Consider the following 25,158-nt stretch of genomic DNA (forward strand, 5'->3'; position numbering starts at 1 on the left):
TTAGCAGTTTTTTGCACAAAAAGTAGCTGTCCTAGGACTCGAATCCATGCCATTGTGCTTGTCAGCCTAAGCCTTTTACCACTGCACAAAGCAATGACCCCTTCCACCACCAAACATAACGAGGAATAATTGAAGAGAACTAATGATGCCTTCAAGTTTACACTTAGTTTCAGAAGAAACAACCAAAACCTGTATAAGGATGACTTTGGATTATGGTTGGAAGGCTTTTAGAATTATCACTCAAACCTAGTTCATTTTTAATCACCATTTATTGCTATGAACTGTTTTGCAAGAATCTTCAAATATGAAGTTAAATATATCGCAAGATACCTTTTTAGGGCCTATTTCGGAAATTCAGCAGGATAGGGCTGGATTTCCTATAGGAATCGAGCCTATTAGCCTATCCAGCCCCTTTTTTCTAAAGGCCCGTCTGTCCTCGGCCTAAATCCCATCTATAGGCCTGTTGGACTGCAGGATGAAAAAAAAAAGTCCTATTCCTCCCACGGGATTTGGGCTAGAGAGGGATTGCCTTACTTAAATAGATTGTGCAATCCATGATCCAATAGGAAATCCGGCACAATCCTACTAGATTTCCCAAACAGGCCCTTATTTGTTTCCTACTTTACTAGGAGGTCTACTGAAATTATCAAATCAGAGTGGCCGCAACTAGTTGAGCTCGTAATGTAATAGGGTGTTGGATGCCAGTAGGGTCAGAATCCCGGCCTCACCAAGACACACTTCTGTTTTAGAAAAAAAAGGACTAGATGCAACAACAACATTCCCTCCAGGCCCTTACGGATGATTGCTTGACTTTAATCTACAACTCCCCCCCCCCCCCCCCCCCCCTCCTGCATCTGAGGGATCAGATGGGTGCAAGGACTTAGGAGTTAGGAAGAGCAAATCCTACATATCATTGTCAGACAGAAACTTTCATATTTTATCTATTTCTTTTCTTTTTCTGTTAATTTTTCTTCATATCCAATTCAAGCCAACCTATCCACAAACCTGAAATTCATCCACTCCAAAAACCTAACAGCAGCCCTACATTAGGACTGGCAAAACCCAGTCATCAATCAGGTCAGTCCAATATGTAGTAACAGCAAATATTATCAGCTGTTCACCAGAAAGTCCTCTTTAAAAACCTGTGCAACAAGCCTTAGTCGATCCTCGACAGCTACAGAACCTAAAATCTGAAGCTGCCCTTTCCTTCAAACCAGTTCAGTCTCAATTCCAGTCCAACCACAACAGATCTGATGTACTGTAAATCCCTAAACCCCTTCGGCCACCTATTAGGCCTTACAAGGCCTTCCCCATGTCCATACATCTTGTTCTGTATCATGTTTGGTTAAGCAGCAGAAAGACATAGATATGGAAGTTTTGTTGCTGAGTCTTACCAGGTGATCTGATGAGGACAGGCTCAGAAGATAATGTTGTAGCTTCAAACTCAAGATAACATCAATCAATGATTTCAAAGCTTCTAAGTTCTAACTTTTCTTCTAATACATCTCTGAACTTGTTAATTTTTGTATAATAAATTTTAATTGCTCATTTATGTCATCAGATGACTGTCGGTTTCATGTCCATGCCTTTCATATATATAGTTTTAATTTATGCATCCTAATCACTAGCTGATCTTTGCATTTGCTTGCATGTTGATTTCTTCAAATAGGATTGAGATTATATAATTTGCTTCTGCATTCAAGTAGGTTGTAAATGGCACTAGCTGCACCTTAACCCAATAAAAAAAGCTGTGCCAGCTTGAATTAAAAACCATATTTAAATTTTTCTCTTCCCAGACCAACTGGGACCCAAGTTTTTGAGCCTACTGTATTTGGTCAACCATTTTCAGTGGTACATTGCCAACCACCACCTCCTGTCTGGGAAATTTTGGTCATTTCTATCAAACAGAGCGACCTCCCATATCTCTTCTTCTTCATCTTCCTCTCTTCTCTCTTATGTTCTTCCATTTAGTAGTTTGATCGAGTTTCTTTGTCAATTTTCTTCCACTTTGTCGTCACCCTATGCTCAACTAAGGAGATACCGCTGTCACTTTGCTGCAGATATGAAGTATATTTGGATCCACCATCTAAGATTATTTACAAATGATATATGATCCTTTCTCCCTAGCAAAAGTAACATCAAATAATTCATCAGAATAGATCAAATAGCATCTATTATGGAGTGATTTGCATCAAGAATAATATTCAAAGAGAAAATTAAGGTTTCAAAGACAATAGGGGCAGCCTAATGCACAAGGCTCCCACTATTGTGTGGTTTGAATAGAATCAGATGCACACAGCCTTACCCCCGCATGAAGAGAGGCCATTTCTGCACTTCAAACTTGTGACATTCAGGTCACAATAGAGCAATCTCACCGTTGTGCCAGGCTCACTCTCTAGGTTCTAAAGACAAAACTGTTTAAAAATTGCAAAAGTAGCATATACAAAAATCATGAAACTTGAATTGAACAGATATTATCAAAGTGATTTGTGCCAGGAATAAGATTAGGGGAAAATTTTGGTTGAAAAATACGGTGAGAATATTTAATGAGAAACCTAAAGAGAGCATAATGAGAAACCTACAAAGATTAGAACAATCTTTAAATACAAAAAAAGACACAAACTAATAGATAGACAGTTTTTGAAATTTCAAATACAATTTACCCATGGACTTAATTGAGAAAAAGAGTGCAGAAAGGGTCACAGCCAACTAAAAATACCATTAATTGGTTTAGATTTTTGACATAGCAAAATCAAATGTAAGATTTGTCACTAATGTAGAAAAGAATTCGTATGAAACAAAATAAAAAAGAAAAAGAAGGAACTGTCATTAAAAAGAAAGAGGAAAAAACCGTAAATTAAACAACCACCAGAGATCTAGCTTCATGCCTCATGGCTTTTATGTACTTTTACAGTCATTTCTATAGACAGGAAGAGTATAAACTGAACCCTTAACTCCTATAAGGTAGCTCAAACAAAACAAGCATAACAACAATGGTGATGGTGGAGAACATATGACAACAATAACAGTAGTAGCAGCAGCAGCAGAAAATGCAGTTAAGAGTAATAAACCAAGTCATGGCACAATGATGGAGGGCTGGATTGACAACTATTCTTAACACAGTTTAACGTCATACCTCTAGGGAGCATCTAACATCCTCCACGGTTGGCCAGATTATAAGCGGTTTTCCAGAACCCAGAGGTGATCCGTCATTTAAGATGCCTGATGACATAGACACTGCTAACTCAGCTAACCACCTCTCATCCAATGAACCAAGGGAAGAAAACTGCAACAACTTGCAAGTTATATTTTACACCAGGAATACTTTAAATGATCATAAGAAATACAGGTTACCACACAAATTAGGATGAATGGTGGAATAGCAGGACAAAAGAATGTAAGTAATGAGACCAGATTTTGTGTTAGGAAGTAGTTATACTATCATGAAGTCTGATGCCCTAAATTTGAAGTATAAGAATCATACGTTAGCAACGAAAAATAGGTTAGTGATTCTTTTTACGAGAGAGAGGATATATTTCACTGGTCTGAGGTTTGATTTAAACTACATTTCTTACTTAATAGTGTCTAAAAGCATGAATTCATGTAATTCAACACAAATCAATAAAACTGTAAGCATTTCTGGAACGAAAGAGATGTGCCAAATCTAAAGTAACAATGTCTTGCCATTATCTATGTCATTATCATGTTAAGTTCTGGTCTAGTTCCTGTAACATCAATATATCTAACATTAATTTTTTACAAAAATTCAAATGAACTATGCCACCAACTGTATAAGTATAGGGTAATCAATAGCAGAATGAATATTTTTTTACAAAGCCCTCATGTAAACAACATTAATTTCAATATTCAATAAATTAACCTCTCTGTTCCCAAAACCCAGCATCACCATGAGTCATGTTTGGGCATAGCTGAAAATAATCAATTCAATCTCTACCAAAGTATGGATAAATTTCGGCTGTCTCTATGTTATTTGCAAGATTTTTGCTATGGCAGTTTTAAGATATCCATAAACGAACTGCTAAGGATTCATCATGCTAAAATCTAATGCAATTCCAGTACAGTTAAGCCATCTAGGAGGTCCTTGGAAATGTCCATAATAAAATCTTAGAAGAACACCCATGCTCAAGGTATATGATATATCCGCACTCTATTTCAGAGGCAAAGTATCTAAATGCAAATTTCCAATTCAATGCATACAAACGATGTAATGTTACAATAAAAAAACATGCTAGGAAAGGTGAAAAAATTACAACATGCTAAAAATGTTTAGTGAGTCAGTTCACAGTCCATGCATTAAATACGCGTCAAAATAACTATCGCAGAATATGAACAAACAACATTTTGAATTGTCAAAGATTAACCCACCAATACCTGGTAAACAAGCGGGGATTTACAAAATTCTTTATCAAATATACATTCTTCAAGGACACCTCGCAATTTCATATGGCCCCATTTTTTCAAGTTGGTACCCTTATGATATCCAGGAACAGATGCAATCAACCTAACCTGATAGTTTAAGAGTCATGAGGCAAAAAACATAAGATTAACAATTCCAACAGACAAGTTAACTTCAATAGTAATAATATAATTCAGAATATCTCATTTTACACAATAAAACATGCAAAAAAATCACATCAAGCACCAAAAGCTTTATATATTATGTACCACAGTCCAAGAGGTTGTATCAGTTAGCATAACGCAATCTCATCAAATTAAAGAATCAAAAGGTTATTTTAGTAGTGTCTAAAAAGGAACTATTATTTGAGGAATAGATCTAGATGGACCACAATTATAGTTAAAGCATGCATTTTTCCCTTCCTCCTTCCATCCAAAAGACAAAAGAGAAGGGGCAGCAAGATGGGATCTTCTTCCTCCCTTTTCTAGACCTTCCTCTTAAGATCAATCAACGAGTTGATAGATCAAGAGAGGATTTCAGCCATCAAAACAAATCTCTGCAAGGGAGCTAGCACCCCGGGGAGATTCAGGTGTTTGGATTGGTCCTCTGCCTCGTATGGACACCCATAGAGGCCGGACGCGTGTGCGGCTTCAAGCGAACCTTCAACAAATCCACGATCATCAGATTTGCGGTGTTCATCTACCCGCACAAGGTGAAGATCTGATCTTCCTAATCATATAAAAAGTATTTAATCCTAATCTATCTACAAACGATTGTTCTAAAATACATTCATGCGATGAACGGAATCTCGTGCATGCCCTTTCGCTGCGTTCTGATTTTTCTACGGCGTGCGTGGGATCCCAATAGTTGTATCAGAGCCAGGTTATGTAGATTAAGATTAGGATTAATCATTAAAGGCATATTAGTTCTGAAATTTAAAATATTATGCTTGCTGAAATTTTCTGCATGCAGAATTTTAGGTTGCTGATTTTTTGCATGCTGATTTTTGTATGCTTGGATTAATGATTCTATTGCTTTGATAATATGATTACAAATGTTTAGAATCATATCTTGCATAATCAGCAAGTCATGAAATGACATAATCAGTTAAATTACAGATCTGAAAATTATATTTATGCATGAGATGCGTATGGTGATGATCATGGATGAACCCTTTTGAATGTGCTGAAATGTTCTACGATGTTCTGTGATATTATGTGATGGCATGTAATTTTGATTTTTAGATGTCTGCGTGCATCTTAAATTCATGTATTAGAGACCTGCGTGTCTCATGAAAAAGGGTTATAATTTATTCTTTTATTTTTAAAATTTAATCTGGGATGTAATCTGTGATGTGTGTTGCACGTCGATGGTTGATCGATACCAAGGTCCGCCGTACCGGTCCGGTCCGGCGTACCGGTCGCCGGCCGGACCGGTACGGTACCGGTCCGGACCGGTACCGTACCGGTCCGGTACCGGCCGGGCTCCACGAGTCAGACTTTTTTTTTTTTTTAATGTTGTCTCTGTTGGATCTTAAATTAAATGAAAATTGATGTTTTTTTATTACTTTTTTCATGATTTTTGATATTTTCATATTTAAATTTAGGGTTGAAATTTGAAACATATATGATGCATGATTGCATGTTACGTTTTCCTCCCGTTCGAAATGATAAAATCATACACATAAAATATCTTCGAATTAAGATACAATCATTTACATACATTTAAAGTACTCTAGGATATCTAAAATCGGGACGAGTGCCGATGGCTCTCGTAGATATCTGGATCATAAGTATAATCAGGAGGAGGCAAATCAACCCAATCAGAAGGAACACGCGCCAGATTATAAGAACTGTCGGATCTCTCGCTCACGCTCTGGCTCTGAGAGGTGTCCTCTGATTGTGTAGGAGCCCATCCAAATATGGCGGAAGCAAAATCCAATGCACCATATCCGTATTCGTCAGGCTGAGGCTGTGGATAATAGAATCCGTATCCGTATGTCCTCGGATCTGCAGTCGTATCCTGTCTTCCTGAACGACCTCGAGGAGCCCGTCTTCTATATCCAATAATATCCTCACGATCTCTATCAGGTGGTCGACCGTGGTCCGTATCCTGTGTAGCACCCATAAATTGGGACTCACCGGTGAAATAAAGACCACCCTCCGGCTGTGTCTCATGAGTACCATACTGTCCTCCGCTCCCTCCATGGCTAGAAGATCCATCACCACCAGAACCTTCATCGCTACTAGTCCAAGTCTCTTCCTCGACACTCTCCATTGGGATTCTTTGTTTTCCTTTCCTGGCCCTCTCTGTCTGGCTCCCCTGTGCCTGCGGCTGATCAGCTCTGGGAGTGCGTGGAATATTGCGCTCAGCCCATTGCTCTGGATCAACCCCAGCTTCGGTGGCTATGAAGGTAGCTGGTCGTGGAGGCGATCCTGGCTCGTCAAGCTCGGGCTCCTGCTGCTGGCCTACAAGCCAGCCGAGTAGTGGATCATCGTCATCAGCGGTGAAGGACCCGTAAATCGGATCTGTATACTTGAGCTCCACTTCCTCCTGGATGCACTTTAGCCTCAACCGCAAATTGTAATGCACATAAACAAGGTCGTTGAGGCGCTTTTGCGTCAAACGGTTTCTTTGTTTGCTGTGGATAAGGGCGAAGGTGGACCAATTGCGCTCACATCCACTAGAGGAGACTGTTTGGGAGAGGATCCGGATAGCTATCCGCTTTAGATTTCTCGCGGATCCGCCAAAATGCACCCACCATTCAGCTGCAAAAATATTTATGAAGATTACATATATGATAGTTCCATAATAGTAACTAAGTAACACCAGGTGAATGTTTTGCTGATGTGTCACGTACCTGGATTCATATTGTGTTTGCTGACGACAGCCGCTCGTTGGCCAAAACTGTAGCTGCCCTCTCTAAATAATTTGCTCTGTGAAAAATAAGCATAAGAAAACCATGTTAATAATTGAAGATGCTGATATACTTACACATGCTAGTAATTACTAAATCATAATTACCTCTTCAAGACATAGGGCCGCTTTTTCTGGATCTGCCTCCATCTTGTAAATCACATTACGCAAAGCATCCAGAAGTGTTTCATCCATACCAATTCCATCTATGCTGTACTGAAACCGGGGGTTTAGGTAGTATGCTGCACATATACGAGACTATCTTAGCATAATTATATAATTATATCCATCACTATAATTGTCACTATAATTATATCTTAGTTTACCTGCTAGATGTAATTCCGTACCCATTTGCGCTCCCCACCGTTGCTCAATGATGTTGATGTATGACCGGCCATGTGCTGGATCTGCCTCCATAATCTGATCCTTTGCCTTGACCATCATGTGATACAAAAACTCCATCTGGGGGTAGATCTCGCTATCTACGGCCCGCAGCACTTCATATAATGGTTTGATAGCCTTGACTATTGTAGTAGCCCGCTGCCAGAATGGTTGTCTCGTCACCAAGTCTTCTATCTTGCTCCCTTCAGAGCCGGCATAAGAATATCTACTATCATACCACTCCGGACTGGCAAACATCTGACGTAAGGCTCCTCTCTTCTCGAGTATGCTATCAAGTGCGATGAAGTTGGTAGCAAACCGTGTGACTCCTGGTCTCAGAATCTCTCCCCCTGCATACTTTCTCATCAATGAAAGAACCCAGTTATGGTTATAAATATACCTCGTAATGCGTTGGGCTGTCTCCACCGTTTGTTGCACCCTACGGATCTTTCCAATGTCCATCAACATAAGATCGATACAATGTGCAGCACATGGGGTCCAGAAAATATGTGGCCGCCGCTCCATCAAGACTTGCCCGGCAGCCTTATATTGCGGCCCATTATCAGTGACGACCTGCACGACATTCTCCTCTCCTACCAGATCAATCACATCCTCCATAAGTTTCAGCATGTACGAGGTGTTGTGCACAGAAGCCGAAGCATCAATCGACTTGTGGAAGAAGGTCTTAGCATCACAGTATGTCAGGAAGTTGATGATGCTCCGCCTGGTCGGACCGGTCCAACCATCGCACATGATGGTTAGTCCATATATGGGCCACTTGCTCTTGTAGGAGTCAATCCAATTCTCCAGCTCCTCCTTATTGTTGTCAAGAAGCTCACCGTATATATCCTTCGGGCCTGGAGGAGCTACACCGGGACCGGCAGCTTGTATGGCGGCAATGGCAGACCTGTAGTATGTATTGTCTGCCACATTCGCTGGGATGTGGCTGAAGTGAAACCAGGATCCAATAGCTCGCCACATAGTTTTCTTCTTATCCTTCATCCACATTGTGTCTACCCTCTGCTGCCTTGAATCTCTACTGGGGAGAGCATGCGGATCTACATCATGAATTGTCGCTCCTTCTGCAACTCCTCTAGATGACTTCTTTCGGCTACCAAAACCACCCAGCATAGATGCAATCCGGCCACGTTCTTTGCCGACGCCCTCCCTTACTGAAGTTGTCCTCAAGAACTCTGGATCTTGTCTAGTGCTTCGAGAACCGCCGCCCGACTCGTATGCAGAGGGCCCAAATCGAGCCCTATGCCTGGCCACCTCCTCCTGCTGCCACTGATCATCCAGGCTTGCATGCATGGCCGCCTGAATATCTGCCTCCTCCTCATCTAGATCCTCGACCTCCTCTGGCTCCCTAGAGTGATAGGAAGGTGGCTCTGCCGCTTGGCGATCGACCTCCGCCCTCTTCTTGGAAGCCACCTCCTTCGCTTCTTTGGCCTCAGCAAGATTCTGCCTCATCAGCACACGAATCTCGTTAGGACAATTTCGGCACGTAGCAACCTCACCGGAATTTCCGGCTAAGTGTTGCTTCAACCTGGTTACCCCTCCTCCCTTGAAAACCTTGTCGCAAAACTTGCATTGAAACTGGTGTCGTTGCCCCTCACTTCCAAGTCTTCGCCCATAAGACCAGCCAATATCACGCTTTGCAGGGTTCGTTTTTCTTGATGGCTCCATTTCTATCATAAAAGGACAACTTATCAAAAAATTAAGCTAATAAAGTAAATTTTTGCATTATCTTATTATTTAAGTAATTTATAAACTATTTTTTTTAAATAAATTATTAACAAAATTAATGAAATAATATAGGATAAAAAAACCGCACCTTAAATAGTCTCCGCTGGATTTTTTGGGCAGGATCTCCTCCTCGCTATCTCTCAAATCTTTCCGTCTCCGCACCTTAAATAGAACCCATTTCTATCATAAAAGGACAACTTATCAAAAAATTAAGCTAATAAAGTAAATTTTTGCATTATCTTATTATTTAAGTAATTTATAAACTATTTTTTTTAAATAAATTATTAACAAAATTAATGAAATAATATAGGATAAAAAAACCGCACCTTAAATGGTCTCCGCTGGATTTTTTGGGCAGGACCTCCTCCTCGCTATCTCTCAAATCTTTCCGTCTCCGCACCTTAACTAGAACCTCTCAAGTCTCAACCTCAAATTGTTTGGGAAAGAAGTGAGCCTCGTTCGGTTTTTATAACCGAACGAGAGGCTTAAGTTAATCCCAGATTAACAGAAAATTCCAGCTTAGTAATGTTAAATTCGTACGGAAAGAAGTGGCCGGTCGGCCGCTTCTTGGTTTTTAATGGGAAGGAGTGGCCTCCGGCCACTCCTTTTCCTATTAAAAAAAGGGAGAAAGCTGTGGCCTGTCGGCCACAGCAATTTTTTTTTTTTTTTCATTGAAAGAAGTGGCCGGTTGGCCACTTCCTTCACAAAACCACGCGCGGCGCGTGGTTTTTGAAACCACGCGCCGCGGTGGTTTTGGGAACCACAGCGCCTCGCTGTGGTTCCCCGAAAAAAAAAAAAAAAATTGAAAGAAGTGGCCCCGTGGGCCACTTCTCCCTAAAACCACGCGCGGCGCGTGGTTTTTGAAACCACGCGCGCGCGTGGTTTTTGAAACCACAGCGCGAAGCTGTGGTTTCGTAAAAAAAAAAAAAAAAAACCACCCGTACCGGTGCGAACCGGCCGGTTCGCACCGGTACGAGTCCCGTACCGGCCGGTACGGGGTCCGTACCGGCCGGTACACAGATGAAAACCGGATATACCGGTTTTCATCGCTCTCCGGTACCGGTCAAGCACCGGACCGGTTCGTACCGGCCCGTACCGGCCGGTACGGACCGGTACGGCTTTCCTTGATCGATACATACCTCAACAAGCACAACTTGCGCGGATCGAGATCAAGGGTTGATTAAAGATGGATCAAGGAGTTGATCACAATTGAACCTAGGGGATCAAGATCGAGTCAAGAGTTGAAGACGATCTAACCAATTGACATGCATGTGCTTGTACTATGACCTCATCCTAGATCCATGATCATCACCAGTTACATTTATATGTTGATATTATGCCTGGATGTTTATGTTTATGTCTATGCATAGCGGGTAGAAATATATTTGCATGAGATGTGGATAGTCAATCGTTAGAGACCTAAATTAAAACCTCCTCAATCAGTCGAGAGTGAACCAACATGAGCTAGTCATATTAGATTAATTGATCTAATTAGTGTCTAGGAGAGCATGAAAGGTGGTTACTTAATTAGGACCTTACTCTCTGAGTAAGGGGAGCCTCCCACCTGCTTACCTGGTCAATTGCTCGATTACCTCTTATGAAGAGCACAAGGTTGCAAACACTAAGACATGATTACGCAATATTAAGTTCATAGGTCTTCCACCGTAGTAGAGTTGCTAAGGTCTTTCCGGTGTTGATTTGTCTCGGCTGGACACAATGGGCAAGTTGTATCGGGGGCTGGACCTCTCTATTGACATGAGATGTTGTAGGGGTAAAGATGGGGTTGGGCGCCAATAACTGTTAGGTGAGGACCCAATGACGACTTTATTTCTGCGGTTATACGGTGGATCTGACTTAACTAAGAAATGGAATCAATAATTGTTAGGTAAGGTTTTCATAACTTAGAGACCAAGTAGCACTGCAATTTGCTTAAGAAGCGTTGTACAAGAGTTGTACACTCATCCATTTATATGTCACCAGTAACCGTTAGGTGAGGCGGCATGTAAATTGGCGGGACCGTAGTACCCACTAGAAACCCTAGTTGCGTAAGATTTTCGTTTCTCCACCAGGAGAGTGTGAGGGATTTGAGAAAATAGTAGGAGTACATTTGTTTTTAAAGTTCCTAAAACAAATAGAGTTCAAGTATAAAGTTTAACTAGAATCTTTACTCTCTATAGATCACAATGTCAGCTTTGAGCCCTTTGATCCGTATTCTTGAGACCAACCGATTTACCGGAACTAATTACAAAGACTGGCTAAAAAACCTGAAAATTGTTCTGAGTTGCGAGAAAATAGGTAATGTGCTCGACAACGATATCCCTAGGTTACCATCACGTCCGACCGATGAACAGCGTGAGACGCATGAAAAATGGACGGACGATGACATTAGGGTCAAGTGCTACATCATGGCATCCATGTCAAATGAACTCCAATGCCAGCATGAGAATATGAAAACTGCTAGATAAATATTGGCACACCTGCAAGAGTTGTATGGTGAGCAAAGCCCCACAGCACGCTTTGAAGTGTCTAAGAGGTTCTTCAAGGCAAAGATACGCGAGGGGCAGTCTGTCCACGATCACTGTTTGACTATGATGAAGGACCTAGAAGAGCTTCAGAAGCTCGGTATGACCATGCACAAGGAATTGCAAATAGATCTGATCCTGCAATCCCTTCCTGATTCATTTGGGCAGTTTATAGTAAACTACCATATGAATAAGATTTAATGCACTAAGACCGAACTGTTAAATATGTTGGTAACTGCTGAAAGGGCCTTGAAAGGTTCAAGGGGCACTGTTCTTGCTGCTGAGTTGACTTCTGATTCCAAGATAAAGTCTACTTGGAATAAAAAGAAGCCAGCGAAGAAGCAAAAGAAAGACAAGAAACCAAAGAAGGAAGTTCAAAAGAAAAAGGCTAATGACAAAGAAAAATGTTTCCACTGCAACGTCAACGGCCACTGGAAAAGGAACTGCCCTTCATATCTCGAGAGCCTGAAGAACAAAAAGGCAGACATACCTTCATAAGGTATGTTAAACTTGCTCGTAATTGAAACTAACCTTACGGTTTCTTCTACTTCTAGTTGGGTTATAGATTCTGGTTCTAGTGCTCACTTGTGCACTACTATACAGGATCTAAAGAAAAGTAGAAGGCTAGCGGAAGGTGCAGTAACCCTTCGGGTTGGCAACGGGGCAAGAGTTGCGAATGTAGCTATGGGCACCTATCCTCTGCGACTACCGTCTGGTTTTAGTTTGTTGCTTAGAAACTGTTATTATGTCCCTACTACTAGCAAGAATTTGATTTCTGTTTCGTGTTTAGCGCAAGATGGTCATGTTTTTATATTTGACAAAGACTGTTGTTATAATTATTTCAAAAATAAATTAGTTGCACAAGTAGTGTCTGAACAAGTAGTGAGTGCCATAGGATCCAAAAGATCCAGAGATGAGATAAACCAGAAGTATTTGTGGCACCTCAGGCTTGGCCATATTGGAGAGGACAGAATGAACAAAATGGAGAAAGATGGGTTTCTTGGCTCATTGACTTCCGAGTCATATCCAGTTTGCGAGTCTTGTCTTCAAGAAAAAATGGCTAGATTACCCTTTGTAGGACATGAAAAGAGGACCACTGAGATACTTACCCTGGTTCATACCGATGTGTGTGGCCCATTCGATGTGCTAGCCAGGGGTCGTTATTCATACTTCATTACCTTTACCGATGATTTTTCATAATATGGATGCGTATCTTATGAGACACATCTGAATCTTTTGAAAAGTTCAAAGAGTTCAGAAATGAAGTAGAAAAACAAACTGGAAAATCCCTAAAAGCTCTTCGATCAGATCGAGGAGGAGATACCTTAGTGGAAAATTCCGAAACTATCTCAAGAAAAATGGCATAGTCTCACAATGGATGCCTCCGGATACACCTCAACTCAACGGGGTGTCAGAAAGGAGGAATCAGACTCTATTGGAAATGGTCCGATCCATGATGAGCTTCACTGATTTATCTATGTTTCTTTGGAAAGATGCCTTACTATCCGCAATTTACTTGTTGAATAGAGTTCCCTCTAAATCTGTTCCTACCACACCGTATGGGATATGGCATGGTAAGAAGCCGAGTCTTGGTCATTTCAAGATTTGGAGATGTTCGGCCCACGTCAAGTGACCGCAGGCGGACAAGTTAGAGCCTAGAACCATATGTGCTCGTTTTATTGGATATCCTAAAAAGTCATTAGGATATAATTTTTACGTCTCAGAGGATCACAATGTATTTGTGAGCCGACATGCTATCTTCTTGGAAAAACAGTTTATCCTTGATAGAGGCAGTGGGAGAAAAATTGGGCTTGAAGAGAGTCTCTGAAAAGCAACAAGTTATGGATCCTATAGAACCTATTCATATATATCCAGTACACGTAGTACCTCCTCCACCTCATAGATCTAGTAGGGTCTTCCATCCTCCTGATAGATACTTAGGTATGCTTATAGAGGATACTAAAGAAATGTTCCTCATGGGAGATAGGGAACACGTACAGGATCCCAATACCTACAACGAAGCGATATCAGATATCGATTCCGAGAAATGGCTGGAAGCCATGAAGTCAGAGATAGACTCCATGCATTTCAACCAAGTCTGGATCTTAGTAAATCCACTAGAAGGTATAGTACCTATTGGATGCAAATGGATCTACAAAAGGAAGATAGGTTCGGATGGAAAGATAGAGACCTATAAGGCAAGGCTAGTGGCGAAAGGGTATAGTCAGCGCGAAGGTATTGACTATCAGAAGATCTTTTCACCTGTAGCCATGCTGAAATCCATTTGAACATTGCTTGCCATTGCAGCATTTCATGATTATGAAATATGGCAGATGGATGTGAAAACTGCTTTTCTAAATGGATATCTTGATGAAGACATCTATATGGAGCAGCCTTTGGGTTTCACTTCCAGTGATGGAGATCACAAGGTCTGCAAGCTGCAAAGGTCCAACTATGGACTAAAGCAAGCATCTCGAAGTTGGAACACTTGTTTCAATGATGTGATCAAATCATTTGATTTCATCAAGAACGAAGAGGAACCATGTGTTTACAAAAAGGTCAGTGGGAGTGCTGTCGTATTCCTCGTATTGTATGTGGACGACATGCTCCTGATTGGGAACGATATTCCCATGCTAACCTCGGTTAAGATCTGGTTGTCAAAAGAATTCTCCATAAAAGACCTTGGGAAAGCATCCTATATTTTGGGGATTAAGGTTTATAGAGACGATCTAAGAGGATGCTTGGCCTATCACAGAAGATGTACATAGAGGAGTTGCTGAAGAGGTTCAGCATGGAAAACTCCAAAAGGGATCTTTTACCCCTTAGGCATGGGATTCATCTCTCCAAGAAGATGTGCCCCAACACATCTGAAGAGATTCAATGCATGAGCAAGATCCCTTATGCTTCTGCAATAGGGAGCCTCATGTATGTCATGCTGTGTACACGACCTGATATAGCTCTTGCTGTGAGTGTCACTAGCAGATATCAGTCGAATCCAAGCGAAGAGCAATGGACAACTGTGAAGAACATTCTCAAGTACTTGAGAAGAACTAAAGATTTGTTCTTGATCTTTGGAGGAGCATCAGAGTTAAAGGTAGAAGTATACACAGATTCAGACTTCATGACTGATATTGATGATAGAAAGTCTACATCTGGATATGTGTTCTTGTGCAATGGTGGTACGGTAAATTGGAAGAGTTCCAAACAACCGATCATTGCTGATTCTACCATGGAAGCTGAGTATATCGCTACCTCTGAAGCTGCAAAGGAAGCCTTCTGATTCATTGCAGAGTTAGATGTACTGTCATCAGATGCCATAACACTCTACTGCGATAATAATGGCGCCATAACTCTTACTAAGGAGCCAAGGACTCATCAAAAGTCCAAGCACATATAGTGGCACTTTCACCTCATACGCGACTACCTCGAAAAGAAATATGTCAAGGTGCAGAGAGTAGATTCCACGGACAATGTGGCGGACCCGTTCACTAAGCAGCTAAGTCAGCAGAAAACTGAAGCCCACCTTGAGAAGATGGAACTTAGATATATGACTGATTGGCTTTAGTGCAAGTGGAAGATTGTTAGATGTATGCTCTATAAGCCAATCTGGCTGACACATTATTAATTATGGGATATAGTTTTGTACTTGACTTTATTATTATTGATTAATAAATGGGCATTCTTTTCATTCATATTGTTTATGTGTCTATGAATCGTCCAAGAAATTAATAAGATGATACATATTCTCAAGAGTTGAAAATTTGAGCCATGTATCATTGGTGATTAATTTCTAAATGCTCCTGATCAATGGATCATCATGAGGACGGTGATCAATCCGATGAGATCAGTGCATAGATCGCTTTTCTTATGGATGAATGACTCGAGTCCACAGTGTAGGGACACTGAAGTGATAGTGCAGGTGCTTGTTAGAGAACAAGAGTACTGAGCGTGACTAATACAAGAAGTCACTTGGATGTCTATCCACTCGTCAGTGACTTGCTTGATGTTGCAGTAGTGTGACTGGTCCTTTGACTTGCGGTGCTTTGGCTACTCACAGTGAGATTATTGTAGTTTGACTGCACATATACATGGTCTGTAGACATATGGATCCTTGTAGTGTAGATTGGCTGCAGTAGGTTCACTGTAGGAATAGGGTATGCACCTACATGGAATCTATCGATCTTGATAGATGAGGAGTGATTCTATGTGATTTATAAGACTAAGTTCGTAAGACCTCAGCTGGGGCAGTATAAACAGTGGAAAGCCCTCTTAAAAAGGATTGGTCCCACGCATTAGATCCAATCCTTATCTTAAAAAGGAATAAAAGGGGCAGCCGTGAAGGGGTTTTTGACTTCTCCTTTGAGCCATGAGAAAGCCCTCTTATCCCTCTTGGTTTCAGCCGCCAACATAAAAAAAATGAGGGAGATAAACATGAGCTCCTAAAAATTAGAAGCTCACGTTTAAGATGATTCAAAAAGCCTCCATGCGGGCCCCCTTGAACCTCCCTCCTTGGAAATACGTGGGATTCCTCTCCTCTCCTTAAAAGCCGTGAACAGCACCTCTCCCATTGGGTTTTTCAGCCGCAAAGAAAAAAAAAAGAAAAAAAAAGAAGGAAGGTGGCGTTGGCTTCTTCCCTTCCTCCTTCCATCCAAAAGACAAAAGAAAAGGGGCAGCAAGATGGGATCTTCTTCCTCCCTTTTCTAGTCCTTCTTCCTCTTAAGATCAATCAAAGAGTTGATAGATCAAAAGAGGATTTTAGCCATCAAAACAAATCTCAGCAAGAGAGCTAGCACCCCAGGGAGATTTAGGTGTTTGGATTGGTCCTCTGCCTTGTGTGGATACCCGTAGAGGCCGGACGCGTGTGCGGCTTTAAGCGAACCTTCAACAAATCCACGATTATCAGATTTGCGGTGTTCATCTACCTGCACAAGGTGAAGATCTGATCTTCCTAATCATATAAAAAGTATTTAATCCTAATCTATCTACGAACGATGGTTTTAAAATACGTTCATGCGACGAACGGGATCTCGCGCATGCCCTTCTGCTGCGTTCTGATTTTTCTGCGGCGTGCGTGGAGAAATCAGGTTTTGGTCTAGCTTGAGCTAGGCTTGGGTCAATGCTGAACCATATGGATCCAAACTAAACTTTGGAGCAACGTTGAGGGAGGTGGGCTCCACTCTAGTTTAGTAGACCCAAAAGGAAACTTTGTCTAGGACTAGGATCTAACTTATACATCTATATATAGGATTTACTTGGGTTTAAAAGGATTACCAATATAAAATTTTCAAACCTAAAAATTGCCTTACATGGAGGTGAGGAAGGAACAAAAAATGTCTGTTTCTTGGCTTGGATCATCAAGAAAACAAAACACAGAGCAAATGCATATAAGCCTAGATGATTTTTTTCTAGCTTCTCCTAACAGCCACTTCTTGGCTTATGCTCAAATGATAAGCACATCTCAAGTTACATAACTAAATATTTATTCTTTACAAAAGCAATTATTTTACTTTAGAAGTCACAAAAGGACTTCTTCTCAACAACACCAAATCAATCCTATCATAGGTTCGCGGTACCGATGGTACCGACGTACCGGTCGGCTCCGGTAATGGTACGGTACCGGTGCCAAACCGAGCCGATCCGATACCGTACCGATGGGGCACATTCGGCCTGGTTTCGACCCCATTGTCGTTTTTTTTTTTGGGGAGTTCTTTCACTTTTGGATACTTTTTTAATGTTTTTATGTTTAGGTTTAAGGTTAAAACTAGATGATGCAACTTATTACTTCCAAATGATTCAAATAATGAGATGAAGAACATAAAATATTTTCAAATTAAGATACAATCAATTACATACATTTAAAGCACTCTCGAATATCTAAAATCGGATCGAGTGGCGATGCTTCTCGTCAATATCTGGATTATCAGCATAATATGGAGGCAGATCAACCCATCCCTCTAACCAAGCGGCATTGTAGTCTTGTATGCTCAATCATCGAGGAATGCGCGTCGGGTCATAAGAACTCTCGGATCTCTCGCTGAAACTCTGGCTCTGAGAGGTGTCTTGATAAGGGGCCCATCCGAATATGCCGGTACCAAAATCCGACCCGTAAGACCCTCCGGGCTGCGCAGGGTAGTAGCCACCGGCAGATGACTCCGATGCACCATATCCATAGGCTGGCTGAGGCTGCGGATAATAGGAAGACTCGGAACTTGATACATCAATGGATCCGACTCCACATGGAAGGTCATCTGCAGCTGCATCCTGGCCTCTTGAACGACCTCGAGGAGCTCTTCTTCGATATGCAATGGTATTCGACCGGCCTATATCAGACGGCCTACTATGGTCCGTATCTTGTGTAGCATGCGTAAACTGAGACTCACCGGTGTATCGAAAACCTTCCTCCGGCTGTGTCTTATAAGTAGTACCATACTGTCCTCCACTTCCTCCATGGCTAGTAGATCCATCACCACCAGAACCTTCATCGCTGCTGATCCAAGTCTCCTCGACACTCTCCATTGGAGCCCTTTCCTTTCCTTTTCTTCTTTGCTGGGATTGACGCCCTTCTGATCGAGTCGACTGGGTACTAGAGCGTCCTCGTCCTCGCATGAGAGGATCATCTCTCTGAATGGAAGCATCGTACCAGTCATGCGGTGACTGGCTCCCCTCTAGCCACGTCATATCAGCTGTAGGAGTACGTGGAATGTTGCCCTCAGCCCATTGCTGTGGATCGACCATAGCCTCAGTGGCTATGATGCTGGCTAGTCGTCGAGGCGATCCTGGCTCATCAAGCTCGGGCTCCTGCTGCTGGGCCGCAAGCCAGTCGAGCATAGGATTATCTTCATCATCTGTAAAAGTCCTATAGATGGGATCTGCATACTTGAGCTCCACTTCCTCCTGAATGCATTTTAGCCTCAACCGCAGATTGTAGTGCACATAAACTAGGCCGTTGAGGCGCTTTTGTGTCAAACGGTTTCTCTATTTGCTGTGGATGAGGCCGAAGGCGGACCAGTTGCGCTCACAGCCACTCGAGGAGACCGTTTGGGAGAGAATCCGGATAGCTATCCGCTTAAGATTTTTTGCGGATCCGCCAAAATGAATCCACCATTCAGCTGCAAAAATATTGAAGATAATTACATTTTACATATATGATGGCCTCATTGTCGAAGATAATTCATATGCAGAGGTGTCTTGCAGATTTGTATTGTACCTGAATTCATAGTTGTCTTGCTCACGACAGCTGGTCGCTGTCCAAAGCTATGGCTGCCCTCTCGAAATAATTTGGTCTGTGGAAAGAAGCTTGTTGTAGTATGTCAATAATATAAGATCCGATATATTTACATATGTTACTAAATCATAGTTACCTCTTCTATACATGACGCGGCGATTTCTGGATCAGGCTCCATCTTATAAATAACATTACGCAGAGCATGAAGAAGTTCATCATCCATACCAATTCCACTCTCGTACTGAAACCGAGGATTCAGATAGTATGCTGCACATAGATGACACCATCTTAGTATAATTATACAAATATATCAATCAGTATAATTATCAATATTATCGCTTACCTGCTAGATGCAATTCCCTACCCATTTGGGCTCCCCACCGCCGCTCAATGATGTCGATGTACTCCTGGGCATGGGCTACATCTGCCTCCATGATCTGAGCCTTTGCCTTCTTCATCATGTGATACAAAAAGCCCATCTGGGGGTACCTCTCGCTATCCACGGCCCGCAGTACTTCATATAATGGTTTGATAGCCTTGACTATCGCATTGGCCCGCTGCCAGAATGACTGCCTGCTTACCAAGTCTTCCATTCTGCTTCCTTCAGTGCCGGCCTGGGCATATCTACTTTCCTGCCACTCGGGACTGACAAACATCTGACGTAGGGCTCCTTTCTTCTCGATAAGGTTATCAAGTGCAATGTAATTCGTAGCAAACCGTGTGACTCCTGGTCTAAGAATTTCTCCCCCTGCATACCTTCTCATTAATGAAAAAACCCAAGTATGGCTATAAATATACCTGGTGATGCGTTGGGCTATCTCCACCGTATGTTGCACCCTACAGATCTTTCCAGTGTCCATCAGGATGAGGTCGATGCAATGTGCAGCACATGGGGTCCAGAAAATTTGTGGTCGCCACTCTATCAAGACCTGCCCGGCCAACTTATATTGCGGCCCGTTATCAGTGACGACCTGCACGATATTCTCCTCTCCAATCTGATCAATCACCTCCTCCATAAGTCTGAGGATGTAATTGGCGTTGTGCACCTTATCCGAAGCATCAACTGACTGGTGGAAGGTCTTTGTATCACAGTATGTCAGAAAGTTGATGATGGCCCGCTTTGTCGGACCGGTCCAACCATCACACATCAGAGTGAGCCCATATGTGGGCCACTTGCTCTTATATGAGCCAATCCAATTCTCTAGCTCCTCATTGTTGTCAAGAAGCTCACCGTAGATGTCCTTCGGGCCTGGAGGATCGACACCGGGACCGGCAGACTGTATGGCAGAAATGGCAGACTTGTAGTATGTATTGTCTGCAGCATTCGCTGGAATGTGGCTGAAGTGGAACCAGGATCCAATAGCTCGCCACATATCTTTCTTCTTCTCCTTCCACATTGTGTCTACTCTTTGCTGCTTCGAATCTCTCCTGTGGAAGGCATGCGGATCTACATCATGGATTGACGCACCTGGTGGAATCCCTCCGGAAGACTTCTTTCGGCCACCAAAACCACCCAGGATAGATGCAATCCGGCTACGTCCTCTGCCCTCGCCCTCCCTGACTGAGGTTGTCCTTTGAAACTCTGGATCTTGTCTGCTTCCACCAGAACCGGCGCCCGACTCGAAAAACGAGGGCCCAAATCGAGCCCGATGCCTCGCCACCTCCTGCTGCCACCGATCATCCAGACTCGCCCGCATGGCAGCCTGGATCTGTGCCTCTTCATCTGGACCCTCGACCTCCTGTGACTCCATCAAGTGATAGGAAGGTGCTTCTGCAGCTTGGCGTTCCACCTCCGCTTTCTGTTTGGCAGCCCTCTCCTTGGCTGCTTTGATCTCAGCAAGGTTTTTCCTCATCAGCTGACAGGTACTCGGTGGGCACTCCGAACATGCAGATATCTCACGAGAATTACCGGCTAAGTGTTGCTTTAATCTGGTTACCCCTCCTCCTTTGAAGCACTTGTGGCAATAATTGCACTGAAACTGGTGCCGTTCACCGAGCATCTTCCCATGCTCCCAGCCAATATTACGCTCTTGGGGTTGCCCTCTTCTTGATGGCTCCATTCCTACGACCACATTAATTTTTTTCAATTTCTATTTTTTTGTAATTAAAAATTATTTAATTAATTTTTTAATTAAATTATAAATTATATAAATTCTGTAAAAACAAAAGTTAATGTCATCATTAACATTGTCCATATATCGACAACATATAAAAAATTCAAGACGAAATGGAATCATTGAATCATTTCCTATTTTTTGGCAATTTTTGACTTAATCTTTTTAAGCAATTTAAATGAAATATTAAAAAACCAATGTAGGGGAAAGAAATTTTACCTTATTTAGTTTTTGCTGGATTTTTCTTCAAGAAAAACGACGCTCTCCGACCCTTCTAATTTTTTTTCACGCCTTTCGCTTCTTTATCTCCTCCTTTCTCTCTGCCTTTTCTTCACCTAAGCTGATGGATTTGTTGATTGCATTCGGTCGGCTTTTATAGCCAACCGTTGAGCCACTGTGCACGTTGGATTTTGCCACGGTGCGGCACTTGCACCTTCAAAGTGCCGCACAAAGGGGCACCTTCGAAAGTGCCCCAGTGTGGCACCTTCGAAGTGCCACACTGGCACTTTGTCAAAGTGCCACACTGTGGCACTTTCAAAGTGCCACACTGTGGCACTCCAACGCTGTGGCCACGCTGGTTTCAGCACCGAACCGGTGCGAACCGGCTCGGTTCGCACCGGTTCGGTTATGTACCGGTGCAAACCGAACCCGGTTCAGTTATATACCGGTGCGAACCGCACCGGTACGGGGGTCGAACCGAACGGTTCCGACCCATAATGGGTCGGAACCGTTTTATACCCTCGTACTGGACCGGTAACAGTCGGTACCGGTCCGGTACGGGCTGAACCGACCGGTACAGGTCGGTTCAGCAGACCTTGATCCTATGTCTCAGTGCATTTGTTGATGATGAATCAACAATATTTGAGAGGTGCTAAGGTTTGCAGCTAATATGGTGTTCACTTCATAAGAAGTATCAAGCCCAGCCCACTTCCCTATAAAGTTGAGCATAGTAGGCTTAGAAAAGAAAACAAATGTATGGAAGCCAAGGATATTCCATCTGAAAATTTTAGCTAAATTAGATCTAAAAAAATCAAAGAAAATGGAGTGATGCACAATGATATTATGTGGATTAAGGCACAAGATAACATTGTGGAAAGGCATGTCCAGACTAAGTGACTGCACATGCTTTACGGACGTGAAGCTGGCACTATAAGTGAAGTTGGCACTATGAGGGCCTAGGCATGTAAGGTTAAAACGGAATACGATACATGAAGTCAAGATGCATCATTTATAAAAATGTTGCAGGGGTCAGACAAAAATAATATAGGTATGTTCAACAAAAAAAGTCTTTGAATAGGACTCAGATATGTCTTGAAGAGTCAAGAAACAAGAAAGTGTAAGACAACCACGATGGGAATTAATTTAAAATACCAATCACTGTCCTTTAGAAGCAGGAAAAAAATCAGGAAGTGAGATATATGATGTCATAACTTAGGATTTTGTTTTATCCAAGAGGTTAAGATTTAGAACCAAGCAAAAATAGAATTCTGAAAGCATCTATAGTGATTATGCCCACTGTTGTCTTAGACAATTCCATGACCATATGGTTTATCAGCCCACGATTGCTTGCTTCGTGATTATCTACTTTACAAAATCACGTGTTAATATAATGCAACAATTCAACCACGCAACTATGTCAATGTTTTTTTTCTTCTCAGCAACAATTCTGCTCACCGAATCTAAGATGATATTTTACTTCCGATATATGTATTTGAAAGGTGAGAATTATAAATGATCTCGTACTCCAGAGCATCAAGATTTCATGATTTTAATTGGCACAAATCGCCACTGCGCTAAATATTCATGTGCATATTTAATGTTGTCATATCCTTCAAAACAATCATCATAAAAGTAAATACAGAAGACTAGAATAACCTAATACATCCTGTTCTTTTAATAAATCAAAAAGCATTTGAAGCATGTATTCCTTGATTAAAAAAAGGTAAGAAATTGTACTGAAGAAGCAATAGTACATTTGCACCACTTGTAATATACAAGTCATTTTCAAGAATTGCTGAAAAAGCAGCTACTGCAATACTGCATATCTATGAATAAAGATTATAATGTATTAGAAACAAGATCTGCTAAAACAAAAGGAACATTAAAACTGGTTCAATAACTTGTAACTAGAAGATTAAGTTCACAGTACAAAGCAGACTACTAGTAGACCCAGAGATGGCAAATCAAGGTTTCAAGTGCTTGCCTGTGCCAGGCCAGTATGGACACCAAGCACAGGATGCATAGCAGTTAATAATTTTTAAATATATCAAAAAAAATAGTGCAAAATCTGTTTGGAACAGCCCAAACACCAACACCCACAGACGAAACCTTTTGACAGATTAAATTTGAAAATTTTCCAAATACGAATTATGATATGAACATCGTGAGTAGAGAAAGAAAGGAATCAGGTGCAAGAATTAACGAGCATGTAAATTCTCAACATGAGACAAATATTAATATTCATATTCAATTTTCATTTGACACAAATAAAAAAGAAAAGCTAGTATTCCATCATACTAATGCAAAAGATTTTTTTGATGATACCATCAACATAGGAATGGAAGTGGAAAACAATTAACATCCAGAGATGCATTATAAACAAAATCATGTCATTAACCAATTTGGGGATATAAGTTCAAATGGAAATGCTTAGGATAGCAATGCTACAAGCAGCAACTCAGAACACCAAGAAACTAGTTTATGAAAATTTAGATCTACAGACTGAAAAATGGGAGGATACCTTTGAGCTGCTATAATCAAACTTCTTGAAGAAGGAAGGATTGATGTTAACATTGCCAACCACAGGCAAATTAACGTTAAATTCAGACCACTGCATATTTATTGGTAGAACTAATTAGTTTGCTGCAACCATTTCAGATTAATTGAGTAAACTAAGGAAGACAAACAATGATATGTTACAAGTAGAATATTGTTGGCCAGAGATGTTGTATGAGGAAAATTATATGAAAATAGCAATCTGAATAATCTGAATTCAAAAGACATTATGTGCCCAATAATGTTCACACAAGACGAAATTAGAAGACTTGCTGGAGAAACAAATAAGAAATAGATGGGGTTTCAACTTCTGAAAAAAGTTATCCTAACAGAAGATGGAAATTTCTTATGCAATACAAGCAGAATTGTTTGCAATTTGCAACCAATTAAGTCAGTAAAAGTGGCCATGCCGAGATAGTGAGAATCCTAGGAAACAACTAGGTTGACTACATAGTGCCCAAAGCACTTTGTAAGCTAATGTTTGTGCATCTATGAGTGCATGTGCATATTCTTGCATGTTTATACACCTGCTGTGAGTCCTTTGCATGTTCCAGTCAACATACCTTTAGTGTGTTGAGATAATCAACCAGGTCATTTTCAAATGAAGACCCTTTGTTCAAATTCTGTTGTTCTTTCCATGGGAAATCTTGCATCCATAAACCTTGGGTTTTGTTGTTCCAGTCAACATAGATTAGATTTGCAGTGTGTACAACAACACGCACACCTTGAGGATATACAAGAAGCATAGCTTTGGAATGGTGTGTTCCATATGAAATAGGAAGTGGGGGCTTGTGAAGGATCCAATTTGCAGGTCTATTTTTCTGTTAATTCCATGAACAAAAAACATATAAATATTTTTTAAAAAAAGCTAATAAGGAAATGAAAATCAAAAGGATGGTATGTAATCGTAGGTACTTTCAAATGGTCAATCGTGGCACCACTTTCTCCATGAATGACAAGCACGTGAGGAATTTTCCTCAAATCTGGACATGCTGCAAAATATGAAAAACATGGATTCTTAAACTACATGCTTGGCAAGAAAGTGTCCACACAAGAGAATGA

General features: G+C 41.4%; 2 protein-coding genes and 1 pseudogene across 12 annotated transcripts in view; all 3 read right to left on the reverse strand.

The window, feature by feature from the left end:
* TDP1 (tyrosyl-DNA phosphodiesterase-like protein) overlaps positions 1-25,158 on the reverse strand; it is a 58,773-nt gene that overhangs the window by 11,870 nt on the left and 21,745 nt on the right. For 7 of the 11 annotated variants that reach the window (XM_089930796.1, XM_039125922.3, XM_088724079.2 and 4 more), the window contains exons 6-10: positions 25,012-25,088; positions 24,660-24,917; positions 24,062-24,151; positions 4,393-4,527; positions 3,137-3,286 (exon numbers count right to left, since the gene is read on the reverse strand). In XM_089930796.1, coding sequence (XP_089786922.1) covers positions 3,137-3,286; positions 4,393-4,527; positions 24,062-24,151; positions 24,660-24,917; positions 25,012-25,088 — 710 coding nt within the window. Of the gene's footprint in view, positions 1-3,136; positions 3,287-4,392; positions 4,528-7,041; positions 7,576-7,659; positions 10,270-24,061; positions 24,152-24,659; positions 24,918-25,011; positions 25,089-25,158 lie in introns of those variants that run through there. The other 4 variants (XM_089930807.1, XM_088724091.2, XM_089930804.1 and 1 more) reach the window with 4 other exon arrangements.
* On the reverse strand, positions 17,971-19,101 carry LOC149768618 (uncharacterized; annotated as a pseudogene).
* LOC120110578 (uncharacterized) lies at positions 19,100-21,757 on the reverse strand. Its single transcript, XM_089930814.1, has 2 exons — positions 19,344-21,757; positions 19,100-19,265 (listed from the first exon to the last, which is right to left on the reverse strand). Exon 1 carries the CDS (start codon positions 21,265-21,267, stop codon positions 19,540-19,542), a length of 1,728 nt encoding a protein of 575 aa, XP_089786940.1. The 5' UTR covers positions 21,268-21,757; the 3' UTR covers positions 19,100-19,265; positions 19,344-19,539.

This window comes from Phoenix dactylifera, chromosome 1 (assembly GCF_051530095.1).
Source record: "Phoenix dactylifera cultivar Ajwa chromosome 1, Ajwa_hap1_PhDact_Kaust_v1.1, whole genome shotgun sequence".
In the NCBI taxonomy this organism is placed as follows: Eukaryota; Viridiplantae; Streptophyta; class Magnoliopsida; order Arecales; family Arecaceae; genus Phoenix; species Phoenix dactylifera.